General features: G+C 35.6%; 1 protein-coding gene across 2 annotated transcripts in view; it reads right to left on the reverse strand.

Annotated features, from left to right (window-relative positions):
* Nucleotides 1-4561: 4561 nt before the first annotated feature.
* GRID1 (glutamate ionotropic receptor delta type subunit 1) overlaps nt 4562-22764 on the reverse strand; it is a 1098515-nt gene continuing 1080312 nt past the window's right edge. Inside the window, exons 15-16 of one of the 2 annotated variants that reach the window (XM_031956732.1) lie at nt 19155-19395; nt 4562-5286 (exon numbers count right to left, since the gene is read on the reverse strand). In XM_031956732.1, the coding sequence (XP_031812592.1) occupies nt 4858-5286; nt 19155-19395 (670 nt within the window). In that variant the 3' untranslated portion in view covers nt 4562-4857. Of the gene's footprint in view, nt 5287-17559; nt 18909-19154; nt 19396-22764 lie in introns of those variants that run through there. The other variant, XM_031956733.1, reaches the window with a different exon arrangement.

The raw sequence follows: 22764 nt of genomic DNA on the forward strand, positions 1-22764 counted from the left end.
AAATTCTTATGGAAATTGAGGTAGTTTGAAATTGGATAATTTAGAGCAAGGGAAGGAGAGTCAACAGACCCAAACTGTGATTTTATTTAGCTTTCTATTGCCAAAGATAATGATGTCAATGAAGGCGTTTGTTTTGTTCAGAGACGGTAGTTTGTGAAATTGCTTCTATGGAATTTGGTACCCTAGTGTAAAGTGTAAGACTTGTGAAATCTGAGCAGTCTAATTATCCAGTGACTACATATCAAGGCAGAAGCCTTTAATTAAACAAGCAATTAACCTTGGCAATAGAAGGAGCAACAAAACTTAACTTATTGATTTGCTAATTGTTCTCTGTGAATTTTAGCTGTTGGAGGTAGAAACAGAGAAAGAGGTTATTCTTTCATGGGCTCTTTGTCACTTGGGTTTTTACCATATCTTCATTACTCTTTAAACCATCTTTTTACCCTTCTTCAATTACTGAAAAGTCAATGGTGATTCTTTATAGGACTCCAAGTATGGTGCACTACTTGCCAGGTATACAATCCATTTCTCTTTCAGAAATTGTGTGACTACTATATAAATTGCTATTGTTGGTGGCAGTGTTGTGCTCGTTGTGCTTGTAGTTACAATTATATTCTGCTAAATCCAGTAGAAGATAAATAACAAAATCAAAATTAAAAAAATTTAGATTCAATTTCCTCATCCATAAAATAAGGAAATCAGCCAACAATATTAAAATACTTTCCAGTTTTGGAAAAAAAGAAATTGTGTGATTGGATATTTTACAGATCTATGTTGTTATTATTTGGAAAACAAATTTACCTCTACTTGACCTTAATGCTGAATAAATAAGCAAAGCCTCCTATCTCTTTGGTTGTCTCATAATTTTCTTATGTCTCTACTGTTTGAGGGGGGGGGGATGTCATTTTAATTAACATAAATGAGTCCTACTTCTATTCTCCTTGTGGCTAATTCTATGTATTATCATACCCATCACTAGAAATCATTTAATGGTTTGACACTTGTAGACAGAAAACCTCAGAACTTGCTCTTCTCCAGGATATTGGTAGGTGAATAAGACTGGTCAGTACCGTCCAAATGGCATCATTAGAAGCTTCACCATTTTAGAGGGGTATGAGTTCATGCTAACAATTTTTCAAGAAAAAAATCTGCAACCCAGGGAAAAATTAGAAGGAATTTACAGTTGGGAAACTTTTCTGACTCCATTTTCATAACTATATGTCTATATAAAAGCTTCAGCATTCCTTCTCCAAATATAAGTAGAGAGAAAGATGTAAAATAATGGCCAGATCTCACATTGATCTCACAATCCTTTTAAAAGCTCTTAAAATATAATTTTCAAACAACTTATTAGGCATGCAAAATAGCATAGTAGAGAAATTTCCACTGATGTCTTGTTCCTTTGGTCTCATCAAGGTGTATAGATGATACCATATTCTCAAAGGTTGTGCTTGTGGACTATAATCTCTACAAAATTCCTTTAAACAGGGAATACTGAATGCTTGGTCTCAATAATGTACTATAGATAGATCATCTCAAGAGTTAAATTGGAAGAGGATCAGCAAAAAGATGAACAAATATTTTGACACTAGCAAAGGTAAAAGATAATCAGATCATTTAGGTCATGGAAGGGTTAAATCATAGATCCATCCATAGGAAGATAAGGTAGAAGAAGATAAAGATGACAAAGAAGCGGAGGCAAATGAGAAAAAGAAGATTGAAAAAGAGAAGGAAGAAATAGAGAATAGAATAGAAGAAATTGAGAAAAAGAAGGAAGAGAAAAAGGATTTTGAAGAGAAAGGAAAGGAAAGTAATGAGAAAAGAAGTAAGAAGATGGAAAGGAGAAAAAAAATGGAGAGCAGAAAAGGTAAAGGAGAAAGAGAAGAAATGTGAAAAAGCTATTTCTTCTGTCTTCCAGCCTTCCATTAGTCCAACAACCAGCTAAGGGAAGGTCAGCTTAGAAAGACTTCATCAGTCTCGAAAGGCACTATGATCTAAGCAGTTTTAACTCATTTTCAGTGCTGACTAAAAAATATTTAGTAATATATGAAGCCAAATATCTCTGCTTCATTTCTGTGAATAACAGGGTAGGGAGCGAGTATATGTTTTATTATTAAACATCTTTAATTCAAATGCTGAATATTATTAGCAGCTTTTGAAGGCACAAAATATACCTAAAATGCATGGATAGTCTAAACAGAGTTATAAATCCAAAAACCAGCAACCAGAGAATGAAAACTATACATTCTAAATTTACATGTCAATCTGTATGGGGTAAGGAAGGTTGTTTTGTCTTAAGATCTGTGGAACATCAAAACTATTCATCTGTACCTAGGCTACCCAAAAGAAAAATAATACTACGGGTTATTAATGCACTGGGTCTATAGCTCATAAATATTTTCTAGACAGATTTCCCCCCCCCCATTTTACCAGTACTTCTATGGTGCTTAATATTCTCTCCCTTTCTCTCTCTTGCTCTCATTCTCACTCTATTTCTTTTCCTCTGTTTGTCTCTCTTTCTATCTCTCTGTCTCTCTCTGTGTGTCTATCTTCTTCATTTCTCATTCTCTCTTTTGCTCTCTCTCTTTCTCTTTTTACTTTATATCTTCATTCTTTGCAATTCTTCTCTATTCTTTTCCCTCCTTTCTCTTTCCCCTGTCTGCATGCCCTACCTCATCCTCTCAATCAACTTCTCTAATCTAAGTCATAAAAGTAAGCATGGTACAACACATCATGAAGAGCAGACCATTTTGGAAAAGAAATTAATTTCAGGTATGAGATAAGGCAATGAGAAAACAGATCAATTAAAATATAGATTGTACTTGTGTGTGTGTGTGTGTGTGTGTGTGTGTGTGCAAATGTGTGAGTGTGTATGCATGAAAAATTGAATTCCTGGAGCTAGGCCCTCAAAATGCCAGAGGAAAGCATACAGCATATTTTACTTTCCTGTTTTTAATTGCATCCCAAATGCAATTTTTCTATTAAGGGTCTAAAGAAATTTTTTTCCTCCCTCCCTCTGATTGAGCAGCATCAATTTCAGACTGCATTTGTTTTGATTAGTGAAATAGAAATTAATCACTTTGGTACCCCCCTCCCCATTTTTAGCATTCAGAAGTAAATAACAAAATCATAAACACGCTTTTCCTCAGGGTGTTTTTAACTGACTGTTGAATGTAGCCATTTTTTCTTTGCTGCTCAATCATTTTAGTAGGGATTTTAATAAAGAAATCAATTCTGTTCTCATTAATACCCCTGTAGATATATCTTCTGAATAACTATACAAGGCCATAGACGAGGCAATCAATGTGACTTCTTATTTCTCCATGAACACAATCCTAAACTCTCTTCTCTATTTGCCCAACACTCTAGGTCAAAGCTGGCCTAAATACAATTTCTGGTTGGAGGAGATGGACTGAGGGGAGTCATCTAGGCTTTGTTCATCTTGTTTTTGTTACTGAATGCATGACTTTCTCCATAGGGAAGCTGTTGCATGACATTTTCCAAACTATCAGGTTAAGAAAAAGAAATACAATCATCTGCAAAAGTAGAGGAGCTGAAGTGATACATTCTAAGATTACTTCAATAATTTGGTTTCTAATGGTGTTTGTCTCCTGTCCTGGTTCAAGAACCTCAATGGCTACCTTTTTATCCCTATTGTTTCCCCTCTTCTCAGTACAATTTGGCTGCTCTAGTTATATGAGATACTATGTTCCTGCTGACTTGCCTTCATATTCAAATGTATTAGTGAGTCTAGTCTAAAAGAGATAAAAAGGGAAGAGATAGCAAGCAGCACCAGTCCAATATAAATTCAAGCCTTGCAATTCAATGACTTAATGGTCAGAGGGAGGGAATGACACATCCTCTAAATCTCTGAATTGTACAATCATTTATCTTGCATAAGCCTCCACATCAGGCTAAAATTTCACCTTTTTTGGGTCCTCATCTTTCTTTTTATTTTTAGTTAAAAGCCGTGTCAACAGCTCTTCCATCAATGATTTCTCTGCTCACACTACCTGTGCCCATGTGTGGTCTCAACCATATAAAAACTCTATCACACTTACCCTTCCCCATCAGAGTGAGTATTTCATCACTTTCCCATAACTCATCATTTTCTGTTTTGTTTTGACTCAAAAGAAAAGTAAGGTGAGTCTAGACAAAGAAAAAATCCATAGATTGAATGAAATGTGGGGAATCACAGGGTGACCAGCTGACTATTTCCTAATAGGAAAAGTGAAGATAATTCAGGAGCTTTATCACCAATATCCTATTTACTCCCTCTACCCCACCATTATCTCGTTTTTGTTTGTTTTAATGAATACAGGTGAACAATGCCAGTTTTGCAGCTTTTCTCCCAAACTTAGGGTCAGACTAACAGTACAGGCCAGGAGAAAAAAAGATTCAGAGGAGAGGGGATACAGATGCCAAAGTGGCATCTTACAATCAGCAGCAAATACATGTGGGCTCTCACAAAGGACATGGGAACCCAAGCTGCCCTCCAAAAGGGAATGGGGTCCCAACAATTGCTTCTTGCCCTCAGGCCCAGGAACAGGGCTTCTTTGGCACTTCAGAATGATCACAAGTGGTTTGCCTTTTTATTCATATAGAACAAAATTTACAAATTCATTCATACACTTCTTGTTTTTTGTGTTTTTTCTTTTTTTTTTTCTTTTTTTACTGACTTCGAAAATTGGGAATATTCAAAATACACTTTTACCCCACTTCATTCTCTCATTATTTACAGGTATATACAAGAAAAATGTAAGAGTCTTTTGTGTTTTTTTTTCTGTTTGTTTGTTTTTAGTTGTATTAAAAAGCTCTGCTGGTTGGGTAGGTGGGCAGAAGGGTAGTGGGTGTCAATCATATGGATGTTCCATGGGAAGTTTCCATAGCCTCTGGAATGACGCCCCCAGGCACAGACTGGAATGACATAGGGATGGGGGTCTTCACGGGGCTCTGACGAAACAGTCCCCCATTGGGAGATCTGTGTTTGCACTGTATTGAGGGCATGGTTGCTGAGCTGCTGAGAGGCAGTGGCAGATTACTGCCCGCTGCTGCTGATAGTGTCCGACTGGTCGCATGACTGCTCTGTTCGGGCAAGAACGTGGTGACTGACAGCTGAGTGTTCTGGTACTCGCGGACCGGCTCCAAGGTCTGGCTGGGTGGCATACCGCCAATCTCTAGGGCTGAGATCTCGATGGATGCAGGAGAAATCTGCTTGTGAGCTATATCTTCATCAATTAAACTGTTCATGCGTCTATGTACTTGCTCCAAATTCACTTCTTTGTCCTGGTGAGAAAGCACATGGCAATCAGTCCCAATCAGTGTCTCTTACCTTACTCAGAACATATGTGACATGGATGACTGCCTTGGATGAACTATTACCCTGGGCTTCCTAAAACATTCCTGAAAGCAAGCAACTGAAGTTATGTGAGATGAGAAAAGTGATATCATAACTATGGCTGAGTGGAGAGAGCATTGGAGCAACTTGAGTTCATAGCTAGCCTTGCGACCAGGGATTTCTTAACCAAGTATTCATGAACTTGCTTTATTTTGATAACTGATTTTCAATGAAATTGCTTTCTTTTATAACACTATGGATTTTATTTTATGCATTTCATAACATTTTCCAGGGAAAGGGTCCATATTCTTTACTTAGAGTACCAAATGAGTCAATGACATCAAAATGTTCAAGAAATCCTTCTCTAAACCTATTGACTATTTTACCCTGATTTTAGCATGTAACCTCTCAATGTTCTGATCAATCTTCTGGAAGGTAATAAAGGATTGCATCCGTAGACAAAGTTTCCTCACATCTCATATGAATATTACATATATTTCATACTCAATGAAATCAAAGATCTGGGCTTTATCCTCATCCTATAGTATAATCACCATAGTTATTGCTTTCACATTCTCCACCCCTTCCTTCTGCCCATGCCTTCCTCAATCTCATATCCGTATGTTATCATTACAATCAACTTCCATTTTTTTGTGTGTGAAATGGAAAGATATAGATTGTTGTAATTCAGAAAATCCAAAAGTTGCTTCAGTCATAAACTTCAAACGATTGCCCCAACAAAGCATCCCTCAAAGCTGTTCATAAGGAGAGAGACCTCATATCAATATTCTTAAATTTATCTAGCTACAGAATAGTAGATAAGATAAATATATATATGGTAGATAGGGCTATATGTAGCAAAGAGAATAGAGAAATTAGTTTGGAGTCAGCAGTGGGAATCTACTCTGCTGCTTCCTACTTGAGTCACATTGGGCTAGTGACTTTTTCTCTTGGCCTCAGTTGTTCCTATGCATATAAGTATATTGGACCAGATGACTTCAAAGTCCTTTCAAACCAGAGGCCTATGGTCTATGAGCTCTAAAATGAATGGAATTATACTAGATATTCTTCTTTCCTTTCACCTTACTTTTCCCTAAACAAAAGGACTACTGGAAGGATAAAGGATCTTAAACTATCATCTGTGTGATTTGAGATGATGTATTTCCATTCCACATGCCTCCATTTACTCATCTATAAAACAGGGCAGTAATCTCTTCTTGACTTATTTCAACTCTAATACACTACAACTGTAGAATTATAGGACAACAAATTCTATATAAATTGGATAACAGAGTTGAAGGGACCCTACAATCCCAAGATTCCAGAAGAGGATTCTGTGGTCTCAAATCTCAAGGACATCTCATTACAACACCATGAGCATTTTATAATGGTGTGCCTTCTGCACCCTTTCACCATGACTAAGTAGAATGATAATAACTAAGTAAAATTATTTTTCTTAAAGTTGAAAAGGTTCATCATATATTATCCTTTTAAAATACTGGATTGATTATTATCATATAGGCAAAACACAGAAGACTAACTAGCCCCTCAAGGACATTATCTCATACTTTATACCTTTCAGAGCACTTAAGGGAATTAGATCCATGGGTAGTATTCACAGAAGTTATATAATCTTAGGTTTGAAAGAAACTGTGAAGGTCAGTTTGTCCCAAATCTTATTTTACATGGGAAAGCTCTCTATTAGGATCTTTAATGTGCGGTCAGCAAGCCTCTGACAGAATTCTTCCATCTGGAGAATATGCATAACAACTTTGCTTTGCATGGGCAAAGTGAGAGGAACTCACAAAAGACTGGTTATTTTGTCACTTAAATTCATCCATTGATGTAGATGATGTACTTACTCATTAGCTTGGAGAATTGCCTGGGGGCACTGAATTGTTAAGTAACTTGCACAGAATACTGTAATCAGTATGTGTCAGAGACAGAATTTGAACTCATGAATTCCAAATCCAAGGCTTGCCTTCTATCCATTATGCCATAGTGTCTTTCTAATTAGCTCATGCTATTTCATTTGTAGACAACTCTAATTATTAGAAAGGTCTTCCCTATATTGGACTGAAATTTCTAATTTGTACCTACTCATCTGATTTTCCCCCTCTGGAATTGTATTGAATATCAAATTACTCTTCCACATGATGACCTTTTAAATATTTGAAGACAATTATAGAGTCTCATGTCCTCCCTCCTCTGTCTCCTCCCTGTCTTCACAGACACCAAATCTGACCATCTGTGGGATGAACATGTATGGCCCCTTCAGTTGATTATTAGACATATCAGTTGTGAGTCCTTCCAACATTCTGGGTATTTTACTTAGAATATCCTCCACTTTGTTACAGGCCCTCTTTAATTATTGTGCCAAGAATTAAATGCTCTATTATAGGTATGGTTTAACCAAGATAGATTTCAGTGGGCATTTTAAACATTACGTCTTTTTTAATTGAATCTAAGGTTCAATCATTTTTTTTTTTTACTATCACATGACACTGCTTCGAACCTATGAAATCCCCAAGTGTTTTTTGTGTGAACAGCTACCTAGCCATGGTCTCCTCTGTCAACTACATTTCAGCTGAGTTTCTTTTCTTTTTTTTTTTTTTTTTAATCTCAGAGCAGTGTTTTAAATTCAAATTAATTTTTACATTTCTTCTGATTAAAGTTGGTCCACCATTTAACCCTTTCACAAAGTTTTTTTTTTAAATCATATTTTTCTATCCAAAAATAGCTATCCTGTTCACACAATGTAATCTACCATATGCCTTTTTCCAATTTTTGATTAAAGTGTTGATCATACCAGGTTCAAAAATGGAGCCCCATCACATGCTTTGTGCTTTGAGTTTTTTAGGTTGTTGTTGAGTACTATCTGGGGTTATTCTGTCATCAGAAAATATATGCGGAATGTGTTTGTACTCTTATATTTAAGTTCAAAGTAGTTTTCATGAGGACTTACATGAAAGTTCAACCTTTCTTTATATATCATACCTTATTTTCTCAACATGAATCCTACAAGATCATTATCTACATATTTTCTATCCAGAAATTAACCCCATCTACCCTTCCCACCACTTTCCTTGGTATCATGGTGAACATCAACTATGGGACATGGTATAATTCATGCCAACTCTTTCAGGGATATATGACAGAAAAGCCTACATCTCCAAGGAAGCAATTCGAGAAAACATGCATATGATGACCAAGAGTGGGTCTAAAGTCAAACATTTTAAGAAAGGGAAAACCCAGAGGAAGAAGCAATAAGAATAAGTATTTTAAGAACCATTACCATCTCAACATGGGACAAGAATGTTGGGTCAGAAACCAATTATGATACCTCTGATGACACAGGTGAACTAGAATCATGGAATCAGTGTCTCACAGATGGCCTGTTTGGGGAAACTTTGAAATGTTTTATGGACACTTTAAATTTACTTTGAATGAATGAATACAATTTATTAAGTAAATTTTATTTGCCAGAGAAAATACTAGGGATCAGAAAAAAAAAAAAAAAAAAGTAAAGTCTTATTAATGAAGGGAATTTGAATGAGGTCTCTTTAGGACAATGAATACAGCAAAATAAAAGGTGATTTAATTCTAAGAATGGGTAGAATCAGATGCAAGCGGATAAATTGGAATATGTATTGACCACTAGTTGGACTAGTTTTGAGGCAAGGAAAAACTAAAAGAATTTATAATTGGAAGGAATATTCATTGATGAAATCACAGATCAGATCAATGAGAGCTATATCAAGGTGGAATGAGATATTACTATAGGTAATTGACTTCCCTTGATTGGAGCTCTATAAACAAAGGGTGGATGTTCATGTGGTTTCCAAGGGATTCCAAGAACTCCTTGGTTATTATTCAAGGGTGATGAACTAATGTGAGACGATTGGCGAGCCAGAGGTGGATGGTTTCTGAAATTCCTTCCAATTCAGTAATTCCTTATTTTTATGCTGACTCTAGGAGGAAAGGCACAGAACTCGGTGTCAAAAGGATATGGATTCAATTACTGATTTTTATTACTTGTATATCTTCATGTAAATAACTTTATAGAATAGGGGCTCAATTATTCTCATCTCTGAAAGGAGAGCATTGGCTAAAATCTTCTCAAAAAATCCCTTTAAATTCAGGTCTAAGATCCTGTGAAAATCAGGAAAACTCTTGGAAGTCTGGCTCAATGTCAATGTCCAAGGGGTTAAATCAATTAAAAAGAATGCTTCTAAACTGTTAGTTGATTATAGAAGGGGATATTTGTTTATTATCTTTTGCATTTACATACAATACAAATTTGTATTGCATTTTGCCTACATTTATATAACCATTAGCAGCTAGACTAGTAGCATATAATAGGCATCTACTGAATTGAATCAAACCCAATTGAAATAAAATGGGGGCTAAACACCATATTTTTTATTTACTTTGTGATCTCCATCAATAAAATTCCCTAACAGAAATGATTTGAGCAGTTATTTCTTAATATCCTCTTTCAAATACAAGTTAGCGACCTTTTTAGCATTGCTCACATCTTTGGTGTTGAAGTCTGAAATCAGTAATTTCCTGAGATTTCAACTCACTTTTTGAATTTGGATGAAATTGACATGAGCTGCCCATAAGGAATGGCTTAAGGTCTATATGCCATTGGGATCCTCCTCCACTTTAGGGGTTCTACCTCTTATCCAGAGTGGGGTATTATTTGAAATGTGGATTACCCAATCCATTTATAGAAAAAAGTCGAGGCAGCATAACTACCTATATTTTGGGAAGAAATGGCGCATTCCATTATGTAATGAAAATTCTAATCCTTTAAAAAATACGAATGGCTTCAGTTTTCATCCTCATTATTCAAGGTTCCAATGTTCAGCCAGGTAATGATACATAGGCAGCTTGTGGAAAGAGACTTGGAGAACTGCTCTTGCCTTTGTTAATTTACCACAGGTAACTGAATCTCCAAATGCAAAATAAGATCTACTGACTTATTTGCCATTTATCTTCTTGGAATCTGATTTTGTGATTATTGTCTCTTATTAAATATGATGACAGATGCACCACCAAGAGGTTGTTCCCCAACTCCAGACCTCCCACAAACCTTAGCTTCAAAGAGAAAAAGTTCTGTAATTAAGCTGCTGTTCACCAATGTGGAAACAATACAATGTAGTAGAAAATGGTAATTAACTAAGCTCTCATCTATGTAACAGCTGTTATGAGTGGAACTCATTAGGACTGACATTGGTCGAGCTCTGTTGGCCACTGTTTCAAGTTGAGAAAGGGGAAAAATTGATGATAAGGGAACCTGGTTTAGAGAAAAATAAAGTTAAATGAAAGAACATCAGACTTGGAATGAGAAGAGACCTGTCTTAGAATCCTAATTCTCTTACTTGCTAGTTGCCTGACAATGGACATGTAACTTTATTTCCTATAAAATGAAAGTGATAATGGCCATAACACTTCCCTTACCTTGTTATTATGAAGACTCAAAGGGAAAATGTGTACAAAGACCTTTGTGTCTTTGTGTAAGTGTACATGTAGTTATTGTTATTTATAAAGACCTGAGGTAGTTGGGAGAGGGAATAAAAGAATAACAAAGTAGATTGATGATCACAGAATCATAGATTTAGAATTAGGAAGGATCTCATAAACCACTTATTGCATGATCTTTTCATTTCACAGATGAATAAACTGAAACTGAAAGAGGTTAAGTGATTTGACCTATTATATACAGGTAGTAATGGACCAAAGAGCCATAGGTCCTTTGATTTTGAATCCAGCATACTTTCTACTATACAGGGCTGCCTCTTATTTGCCATGGATTATATTGTCCATTCCTGAGTGAGGGATTCATATTTTATTGCCTGGTTTTATCCATGGTGCAGTTCTCAAAGCAAAAACTTCCTGACACAAGAGATTCTTGGTCCTGTGCAAGGAAACAGTGAAGAGTGAAAAAAGAACAGGATAATGACTTTATGGAGATGAAAACTTCCATGTTGATCAGAGGGGTTGTAACCATAAGGGCGCATAGCCCTGATGAATAGAGAGGAACTCAGTCATAAGAGGATGATGTTGTCACCATATCCCAGGAGCAGCTGTAAGAGACAGGTGGAGATTTTGATGGCCTGGACTCTCCTCACGTTATAATTTTCCCACCAACGTTTGTGTTCATTTCACTGACAAACTCCAGAGGAAAACAGGAACAAGGGATTGGAATAAATTAATAATCACTGACTTTTTGTAACAAGTAGCTTCATGTCACTGATTTTTTTGCTACAAAATTATGACAAATTATGGATATTATTTCTCCCCCTTAAAACAGTTTGATGGAAATGTGATCACAAAGATATGGACTTGCTTCAATGGAACACATGAGGAACTATTCATGCTTTCTCATCTTGTGAGATTCTTGTAAATATTTTGCCATGAAAAATGATGAAGAAGCACCCGATGTGCTTAGATCTGTCTATATGACTTGGCATTATGCCTATCCTGATGGAATATTGGCTGTCCATTGGTCATCTCTAGATCTATCCCTAGATCTGGAAGGGAGCCCAGAAGTTATGTCATCCAATCCTTTCGTTTTACAGATGATGAATCTGGCTTCCAGGGAAGCTCATGATCATATTAGTAGTAAAAAATCCGAGAAAGAAGAGGAACTAGGTTCCTTTTATTTGGGAGCCTATGTATTTCTACTCTACCAGATAAGGCCTGCCACATATCCCTCTGATGACTCTGAGGATTTTCTTTATGCCATTCTGTGCAATTCTTCCTTTGGTAATAGGCTGCAGAAAACTCATGCATTCCACTGTTCATTCCTCTCATTGCTATGTATGTGACCTATGATTTATTTTTTTGGAAAACATGTTATTTCATGAATGAGCGTGACAAAGCATCAACCAAAGAATACTGGTTATCAAAGCCACTAATCTATTTTAGGGAGAAATTTAGGGTAATGAAAAACACTGAAAAATTTCCCAACAACAATCTAGACTGTTCTCATCTTCTCTTAAATTCTGGATTCAGATCACTGTTCCTCTTTATTGTCTTTTGATAATAGATCTACTAATGGACTAAATTCAAACTTGTCCATCCAACTGCATATCATAAACTAGAAAATAGTTGTTCTTGATCTATTTGGTTATTCATTTCTTTGTAGAAGGAAGGCTAAGACAAATTCTTTTGTGTAATTAATAATAATAATAATTAATAAAGGCTCACAATGTTCCTGGATATCATGTAATCCAACTAATGTCTCAGGAAAGAGGGTAGTTGGGAACATAAATAATAATAATAATAATAATAATAATAATAATAATAATAATATTTGTATAGTGTTTAATATGTGCCAGATACTATGATAAATGTTTCATCATTCCTTATTCTTTCTCTTCTCACAAAATCTCTGGGAAATAGCTGCTATTATCATTTCCATTTTACATATAAGGAAATTGAGACAAATACAGGTTGAATACTTTCCCAGAGTCACACAGTAAGAGTCTGAGACTAAATTTAAACTCAGATTTTTGTGACTACATTTGGAACTCTATTCATTGTGGCACCTAGCTGATCTGCATGAGAATCTTGTCTCAGATGCTTAACAGCTATCTGGCCAAAGTGAAGTTCCCAGAGGGAATCTGACAATTTGTAGTGCAAAGAAGACCTAATAGATGGGAAAAAAAAATACAGGTTCAGCAGACAACTGAATTTCCAGTGGTCTTGCAGTTAGTTGGGGTCTGGTGTAGTATTTCAACAGGTTTTTTCCTGACTCAAGTTCCAACCTTTCCTCCATTCCCCTCCCCACAACAGCTAGTTGTTGGTGGTGTTATGTGTTTGGTACCTCTCATGCAATAGAGGAAATCTATTTGAAGGAAAGGACTCTTTTTAAAAACTCTTTTATTCTCATCATTCTAGCATAATGCCTTGAAATGATAAGAATTTAATGAATTTTTAAAAATTATATTGAATTAACTCAAATATCAATTCAATACCTACCCTTTAAATGAAAGATTCTCTGACGGGAAGACAAGACTCGTCTCCTGGAAATCCCAATCTTCACCAAGAATTTCCAGGGTCAACTTCAGCTAAATTTTAAACCTCATTTTATTTTTATTTTTATTTTGCTTTTGATTTATATGAAGATTACTGAAATCACAGACCAGGTATGAATGGAGATGTGGTATGGTGAAAATAATACATAATTAGGAATGAGAAGCCTTAGAATCCAATTTTGGTTATGTCACTGAAAATTGCTAAATGACACCTCTCTGAGTTTATAAAACAGTGATAATCATTGTGTTACCAACTTTAAGAGAACTAAATGAGAAGAGAAAACATTTTTGTTACTGTAAAGTGATATAAAAATGTAGACTGTGACTGAAACAGAAAGGAAAACATTAATGAATGAATTGTTCCAGGCTCCCTTAAAAGAAAGAATCCAGATAAATTCAAAACATCATTTATATTGATATCAATGTAGTACATGATCATTATGCTTAATTGTATAGGTGGCAATGCATATAAAAATTTCCCAATGTTGTTGACAATTTTACATAATGATTGTGTGCATGTCTATATATAAAAATATCTGTGTGAGTATATTTATGTTTGTATGTGTGTATTTATATACACACATGCCTATGTATATACGTATATTACACACCATAGAGGCCATCTATTTCATCCTTTAATAACTAATGAGGATACTGAAATCTAGAGAAATAAAGTCATTTGTCCAAGGTCATCCAGGTAGGAAATGGCAGAGCTGGTGTTCGAACTCAGGTCTTGTGACTGACTCCAAGTTCAATTCACTTTCCATTTTACTCCCTGAGAGACATGGAAATAATCATGTGTTCTAGAAGACTCTGCAAGAAGAATGCAAGCTTGAGTCAGTACTTCCAAACTGGAGGGCCTTCAAGGACAGGTCCAACAATGGCCTTTTTGCATTTTATATCAAAACCAATAGAGTGCACACTCTATGAAGATGAGTGACCCTTTCTATGTATTCCCATGAACCAGAAAAATGTCTCATAGATGTAGATAAACAATGATGATGGTATGCACATAACACTTCAAAGTTAGCACAAGTTTTACAGATATTATCTTACAACATGATAAGATATACATTATCCTCACATCAATCTTAGAAGGAAGGTCCTATTATTACTCATGTCTTACCCAGAATCCCATAGCAATGAAATATCTGAGGCTGGATTTTAATTCAGGTATTCCTGACTCCAGATTGAGCACTTTGTTCACTGTTCCACCTAGCTGCCATAACAAATTACTGATGAATTTCATTGCCTTGTGTTGCACCATATTTTGTGGTATTTTTGTGACTTGAATAACTTAACTGTGTTTGGAAAGACTTAAGACTTGAGACTCAGTGTTTTGACCTTAGAAACTTACAAAGAATACATCATAAGGTTTAGGAGAATGTAATGCATTTATGAAGAAAGAATGGCTATTTATTGTCATTGCTCTTTTGAAAAAAGTAATATATGTACATATATGTTCCAAGTATATTTATATACACATATGTACACATACACATAGGTGACATACATATAGGTGACAGTGTTAATCTTCAAAGTATACAAATAAAAAGAATTTTGATCATATGAAAGAAAAGAATAATGACAAAAGAAAACAATAGAACATGCAGTAAAGTCATTGTAAGCATTATGGGAAAGTAACTAAATTTGGAATCAAATGAAATGGATCCAAATCCTGGCTCTACCACATAGCATCTGTGTCATATTGAAAGTTATATTATCTCATTAGTGACTCATTTTCTTTTCATCTGTAACATATGCAAGATGGACTAGATGATCTTTGAGATAGCTTCAGATTCATGTCTATGATTATTGGGTCCTAAGTATGCAGAAGGCATCTCAGCACTGGAGAAAAGGGAGATTGGGAAGAAAAGGGGAAAGCCCAGGGGGCAATGGAGGGAAGGAAGAGGCATCCATACAGAATTAATAGACTCAGTGTTCAGAGGATCAAAGAGAAGGATGGAATGAACTCTTATCCCTCCTATAATTTAACTTATTCCTAGACTTACTTTTAGGTGATGTAAGGAAATAAGGTGAAAAAAAAAAGAAGGAACAGAAATGGAATCCAATAACTAGACTTGTGAGAAACAATGCTATGTATCTCATTCCATATACCTTCTAATACTTATACATTTCTCATCTTTATTTTACTAAAATATTACTGTGAGTGAAGTAGTCCAGGTCTTTTTTATGAATCTAAATCTCTTTGTTGTATCCAATAGTATTGCCATGGAGAGTAGTGCAAACTCCTAAATCTGGCTACTACACAACTGTATATAAATATCCCTAGAAAAAAATCATGTTTGTATCCATAGGCATGTTAAGAGACTAGATGTTCATCAGAACTGATCAAAAAGGCTGCTATGGAATTTTTTAAATTGAAGAAGCTTCATTATAATACCATTAAGAATGAAAGTAAAGTCATCTTCAGCATGACTGCTGACAAGGATTATGAACAAATTCTGAAATTTTAAGAGTCTGTAATTAATGTTGCTTTCTCATCTAACTGCAAATTGTACTCTGTAAATTATGGGTCACAATTTGTACATCAATGTTTTCCTAGTCCATGAATAAATGAATTATATCATTGTTTTTAAAAGATTTCTATGTAACCAGGAGAAAGTAGACTCAACTAACACTTAGTATATTCAGTTAAGAGTAGGCATTGGCTACCTCAGCATACCTGTCAAAAAGAACAAAGATGTTGTTAATATTGGCTGAATTTCGCAGGTCTCAAAAAGCAGTCATCCATGTCTTTTTCAATGAAAAGAAATCAGACAAACAGACCTTATTGGTTTAGATTTTCCCACCAAATCTGCCTCAATTCTAAGCATATCTAAATTCCATAGGAATTTTCAGGGATCAGGGATAGAATAGATTTAACATCACTTGGTTTGAGTACTTGGAATTTAGGGAAGATGGGAAAAGGTATGACCACCTTTGAATATTTCACATGACTCTCAATCCAGATTATTCTATTTAGGTCTCTATCTCTCTGACTTTTTTTCTATCTTTATTAATCTCTATCTCTCTTACAGTTTCTCTCTTTGTGTTAGTTTTTCTGACTCTGTAGCTCTCTCTCTCCTTCCTTCTCCCCTATCTTTGAACTCCTATTTTTGGAGTTCTACTGCCTCTACTCATCTCTCTGTCTGGCTATCTCTTCCTCTCCCTTTTGATCAATGTATACTAATTCTAGTCTTGCATTCATTGTTGCAAAATTTTCTTAGTCTTCTAGGATATTTCAAAGATTTGTAGTCCCTTTGGCCTAGGGTCTCCTGGTAATTTATCCTAATGTGGAAAAGTCAATGATGATATGATTAGATACTTGAAACTCAATTCTACCTAAGACCAAGGATCATCTCTCCTCCTGGGAAATCTCTAATTCAAGGATTTTTCACCCGCAATTCTGTACATTCTGCCAAAGTGAGCTTTGTAAATGCAATGGTCATTTAACTCAGTAATCATCACACACCTTTGCCCAAATGGTTAGAAAGTGGGGAAAAAAAGTCATATGAATTAATTGAATAAAACATCCAATCTAAGAGAAATCTGGTAATGAGCATGTTTAAAATGTTTCTTCTACCTTAGTTTTTACTTTATATGAATTTCCTCAAAAGAAAAAGAAAGCTTTTCAAAGCAGTAAATGTCATTTTAAAAATTTTCCATTGTGACTTCCTTAGCCAATAACATATCATTTCTCTCTTACATGCTTCTGTGGGGTTAGGGTCACCAAGGATGCTTGATAAATCTCCATTCTGACATTTATTTAGTGGGAAGTGTAAGAGAAGCAGAAAGAAAAACAAACAAAAAGATATTCTCCCTGATAACCAAATGACCCTTTTCAACATAAGAGTGGCATTCACACTTATTGATGGATAAATCAAGAGAGAAAATATGAAATAGTCAATATGTAGTAGGCTTCAGGCAAGAAGTTATAGATTCAACTCCCATTCTGAAATATATTGACTCTGTGATGATGAAGAAGTTATTTAGTTTCTTATTCCTGCAGGAAACTGTATTTGAAGAGCACTTGGACTATATTGGTAGAAGGAATTTTTTCACTAGGAGTTAACTTTACCCTTATGGAATCATAAGCAAAACAAAGAAAGAGAAAGAGAAAGACAGTGGCAGAGACACTAGACAGAAATGGAGAGACAAAGATAGAGACACACATAGAGACTGAGAGATGGAATACAGACAGAGAGAAAAATCAAGACATGCAGACAAATAAAATCAGCAAGATAGGAGAAAGGAGATTTAGAAATAGATAAAGCAGGTTTAAGTAAGTAGTCACCTGTCACCTTGATGCTTTTTGTGTGAACAATCACTTATTAAAAAAAAAAAAAAAAGATTATGATATCTTATCATTGTGTAATGGTGACCTTAGCTTTCAAAAGGATCAAAAGTGGATCAAAAGCTTTGTCACATTCTACCAAGCTGAGAAAGTCTTTAATTATTGGACCAAGAATGGACTGGAATTGCTAGCCAAGCCATACATGATTATCAGGTTGTTGCACTATAAGCTGATGAAATCTTTGGCTCCATCAACACTCAAAAGCCATTCAAGTTCGACAAAATGTACTGTGCTTTAGCTTCTAGATTTAGCACTGAAGGAAGAATATAGATGGATCACCCACATTCCCCAATGATTGGGGAAATCAAACCTCCTTGAAGGATTGCACAGCACTGAGAAAAGGCACATTACAAAGCAATCTAAAGACCTCAGTTCTGCATCTGTTGGCACCAGATTCCCAGACTTGAGATACTTTATTTGCTACAACCTCTTCACCCCCCATCTTCAAAAAACTCCCTGAGATTTGAACTGATAGATTCTCATTTTCATTCTTTTCCAGCTGTGTTGCTGCTACTTGTCTGGAATTAACATCTGTTTGAACTGAAGGAATCTTGCAAGTGTCTCCATATTTCCCAAATTACCAGAGGTTAGCTTGTTAAGCATTTTAATTGATGCAAATAGATCCTGGTTTTATGCAAGAATGTTTCAAGAATGAATTTAATTTCTTGGTGGAGGAAACCCCCAAAATTTCAATACCCATTGCCTTCCTTCAGAGAGAGTTTTCTAGGGGAAATACTCAGCAGGGCTTTTTTTTTTTTTTTCCAGAAAACAGTTTATTTGGGGTCATGTTTGGGGGAGATGCAGTAGGTCAACAATATGAGCAGTCTCTGATATGCCATCTCCTGGGGAAAAGGCCACTTTAATTAATTTATTGAATGTCACCTAAGGCCAATTTTGTTCTTGACCATAATGAATCTGAATCATATGTCTATGTCTGTATTGACCATAGTTGGTGAGGAGTTGATGGGAGATAGCTCATAACCCTCAGAAGAAACCCAGCACAGTTTCCCCATACTGTTACTTAAGATAGATGGCCAAGGGGCAGGTGGGCATGGATTCTGGGCTACTCTTACCCCTAGAGCTGGTCTCTCCAGGTCAGGGTAGAAGCACATTGGTGAGGCAGAGTGGGTAAGGACGCCCTCGTGCTGCCCACACTGCATCTGCTCTATAGATAAATACAGGACTTTAATGCCTTGGAACTTTTTACAAGCATTAAAAAAAAAATCACTTAAATTTGTTCTTTAAAAAAAAAAACACAAGAAAAGCATTGTAAAAAAACAAATCTATGTTATGTCTCTAAACTATATGAAAATGATTTATATTATTTATAAGAAAAAAATCCTAAAAAAAAATCTCATAGCTCAACTCTTGACTTTGAGCTTCCTTAAGGAATAGGATAAAAGCTATGGACCTCTTTTGGTGTTTCCTGATGGCAGCGGTTGCTGTTCCACCATAGCTCCAGGGCTGCCACAAGGCATGCAAGGAGAAGGCCCACAGCAAGGATGCAGAACACGCCAGCAAAACTGTGTAGTTTCAGGGACTTGCCATCTGTCTGAGCACTGGTGTGGCTATTCAGGTCACAGCGACCCATTCGTGGCCACCATTTTTGTTTGAGAACGTCCAAATCACCAGTATCCTGTAGCTCCAGGATCCTGAAAGATAAAATGAAGAATGATCACCAACACTGGAAAATGACCAAAAAAAAGTACCAAATTCTTTTATGCTGAACTCTTTCTCATCCAATTTTAGAATGGCTGGAGGAAGGTGACTACCAGGAACAGTGGTAGGATTAATACTACTGTCACTATCATCTTCATAATCACCATCATCAGCAATAATTTCACCATTATCACCATCACCAACACCACCATCAAAAGCAAGAAAACTATCTTCTTTATTGCTATCGCCATTATTATCATTATCATTACCATTATCAGATTTAAAAATCCATTAGTTATAATTCATATCCCTCTGCTCTGTGATTTGCAAAAAAATAAAAATTATTAAAAATTACCCATAAATGTATTCTCATGGTGATTAGAATTCTTCCTCAGGCTTTTTCATCCAATGCCAGACCAGAAATCTTGCCAAATGTCAAACAGAATAATAGCTACATTCTCATACTCTTGAGACATAGCAATAGTCTTTAATAAGAATCACAATCTTGTCATATTTTTTCATGTCTGAACAAACTTTCTTGATAGGATGCTAACATGCAGGGCTCTTGGTGCTCAGAAGTGCTGATATCTTCATTTAATCTTTTTTGGGTTTATATTCAACTTTAATCATTAAAATTTAATTTAAAAAGCAATTATCATATGCATAGATGTGTATGCACTGCATATTCAAAGACAAAATGAAGTATAAATATGTTTGTGAATGTTTTTGTATGTATGTTTATATATGCATATTTGTACATATATAATGCATGTATGTGTGTATATCTATCTGACTGTCTATATATGGACACATACATATACAGACACAATATTTGTTCTCCTGAAGTCCTTTGTTTGTGGGATTGGGAACCAAATCTCTTTGTAAAAGTTTTATCCATGGGTCAATCCAGAAAGGTTATTTTGTTTGCATGGATCCATTTTCAACATGGTAATAACCCTTACTATAGGAAAGTTATTGTATATTCAACCATCTCTATAAAACTCTAACTAACCATTTGTGAGGGGGTCATTATATTCATAATTAATTAAATGCTGACATAAAGGGAAAATGTAAGTATTCTTCCTCCTAGACAAAGATAAAGTCAAATTGTAACTACTCTGTCTAGACACCTGCATCCATAGAAAGAATTTGGATGTGGTTCAAATTTGGAGGGGGTGTTGTTTACTTTTATTTTTATCTTTATCTTTCAGCTTGGGTTATGGTTTTGGAATTCATTGATTCCATTCCATTTAATACATACACATACACACACACACACACACACACACGAATATATAGACACAAAATTCTATAGCCTTTGTCCTAGAATATGTGTTCATATTCTAGATGAATATATTTGTGGACTCCAGTGAATAAATACATATCTGCATAAAAAAATGAAAAGTAATGACCAGGCACACATGATAAATTTAGGAAAAGTGATAAGAAAATGGCAATTGAGCTCTGCTTTGAAGGAATCTAGACATTCTAAAAGGGAAAAAAAATTAAGGAAAAACCATATTGCAGACTTTGGTGAGAAGAAATAGACAAGAATGAGTTGAAATGTCTTATACTGAGCACAGCTACCCCCAACCCCCGAGTGTAACTGCATAGTACACTAAAGGAAAGGGAGTGATATGAGGTAGATGGAAGCTATAATGTGGTTTAGGAAGGGAAGTCAGAAAGAAAAGTGCTTGAAAAGATTCTGTCATTATCAATTTCTTTTCTAGACTCCTTTGCCCATAAGTCAAATGTCCTACTCCCAAATCTGAAGTTCAGTAGCCTTCTGAAGGACACCCTAGTGTTACTCTGAACAATCTCAGCTAGCCTATGTCCTTATCATCATGGTTGTGTTCATAAATCTGCATTACTAAATGAGAGAACTCTCTGTGACCAAGTAGTCGACTCCCTTTAGGTCTGCCTGATTTACTCACATGTATGGTTGGTGGTTGATTTCAGGTTGCCATTAGCAGCCATATTTCCCCTGAGTCCTGAATTGTGTGATTAACTGGGCAGCTTTAATGCCAAACTATATAAATGAGCCTCATAAACATGGGTTAGAGACTGCTTTACATTTACACAGAAAATGACTGGCATTTACTTCCTCTCACTCTGACATTAATTAAACATTTGTTTCAAGGACTGAGTAGTTGCTGGCAATTATTATTCCAGTTTTCTTTCATCATTGTACTGAATTCAGAAACACCCAATCCCTCATAGAAGAATGCATGTTCAATCATGAATTCATTATAGAGGATGGAGCAAAGACAGAAGGCAAATATGAGGGGCCATCTTGGTAAGATAGGACAATTTTGCAGAATAGATTGGAACAGAGAGTAAAGGCAGTGGTATGGACAAATTTTCTAAGAGCTGTAGGCTACCACCAATAAATTATAAAATTGATTGAAATTAATAATAATAATAATGTAATAGGGCATTAGACAATGCTCCAGTGTTCTCTGGAGTTCTTTAAATGCAATCATAATAACCAAAATCATGATTAAGAGTGTAAATGTGCTTTGTATTAGCACTCAGCAGCAGAGGTAAGACTGAGTCTACCATCTTTCATAACCAGAACTATATTTAGTGTGTGATGAAAGGGGCAATGGTCTATTAGGAGTCCTCAAACTTTTTAAATAGGGGGCCAGTTCACTGTTCCTCAGACTGTTGGAGGGCCAGAGTATAGTAAAAACAAAAACTTTGTTTTGTGGGCCTTTAAATAAAGAAACTTCATAACCCTGGGTGAGGGGCATAAACATCCTCAGCTTCCACAGCTGGCCCTTGGGCCGTAGTTTGAGGACCCCTGGCTAGGTCAACAGAATTTAGAGGGAACAATAATTTAACATAGGAATTCCTTCAGGAGCTAGAAGGTACTAAAGCAACAAATCTCTTGGTATACACAGGATTTGTATTGATTACTTCTTTTGTTATTTTTACACTGTGAATTACAAAATTTGTTTGTATTTCATGCTATTTGCCCCCGAAATTTTAACCAGTATGCCAAAATGGATAGTTATAACCACTTGTATATTGAAATAGGTAGGTGAAGTAGTGAATACAACACTGGGCTTGGAATTGGGAAAAATTGAGTTCAAATCAGTCCTAAGTCAGAAACTTATTAGTTGTGTTATATTGGTCAAGTCATACAACCTCTTTGAGCCTCAGTTTTCTCATATGTAAAATGCAAATATCTATTTCACAGTGTTGCTGTAGTGAAAAAATGAGATGATTTATTATAGTACTTTATAAATCTCTAAGTTCTATATAAAAGTAGGAAGTAGTAATTGTAACAGTAGTAGTAGTAGCAGCAATAGTATTCGTGGCAGTAGTAACAGAAGTAATGATATTTATGACTGTTTACA

The sequence above is a fragment of the Sarcophilus harrisii genome, chromosome 2 (assembly GCF_902635505.1).
Source record: "Sarcophilus harrisii chromosome 2, mSarHar1.11, whole genome shotgun sequence".
Classification (NCBI taxonomy): Eukaryota; Metazoa; Chordata; class Mammalia; order Dasyuromorphia; family Dasyuridae; genus Sarcophilus; species Sarcophilus harrisii.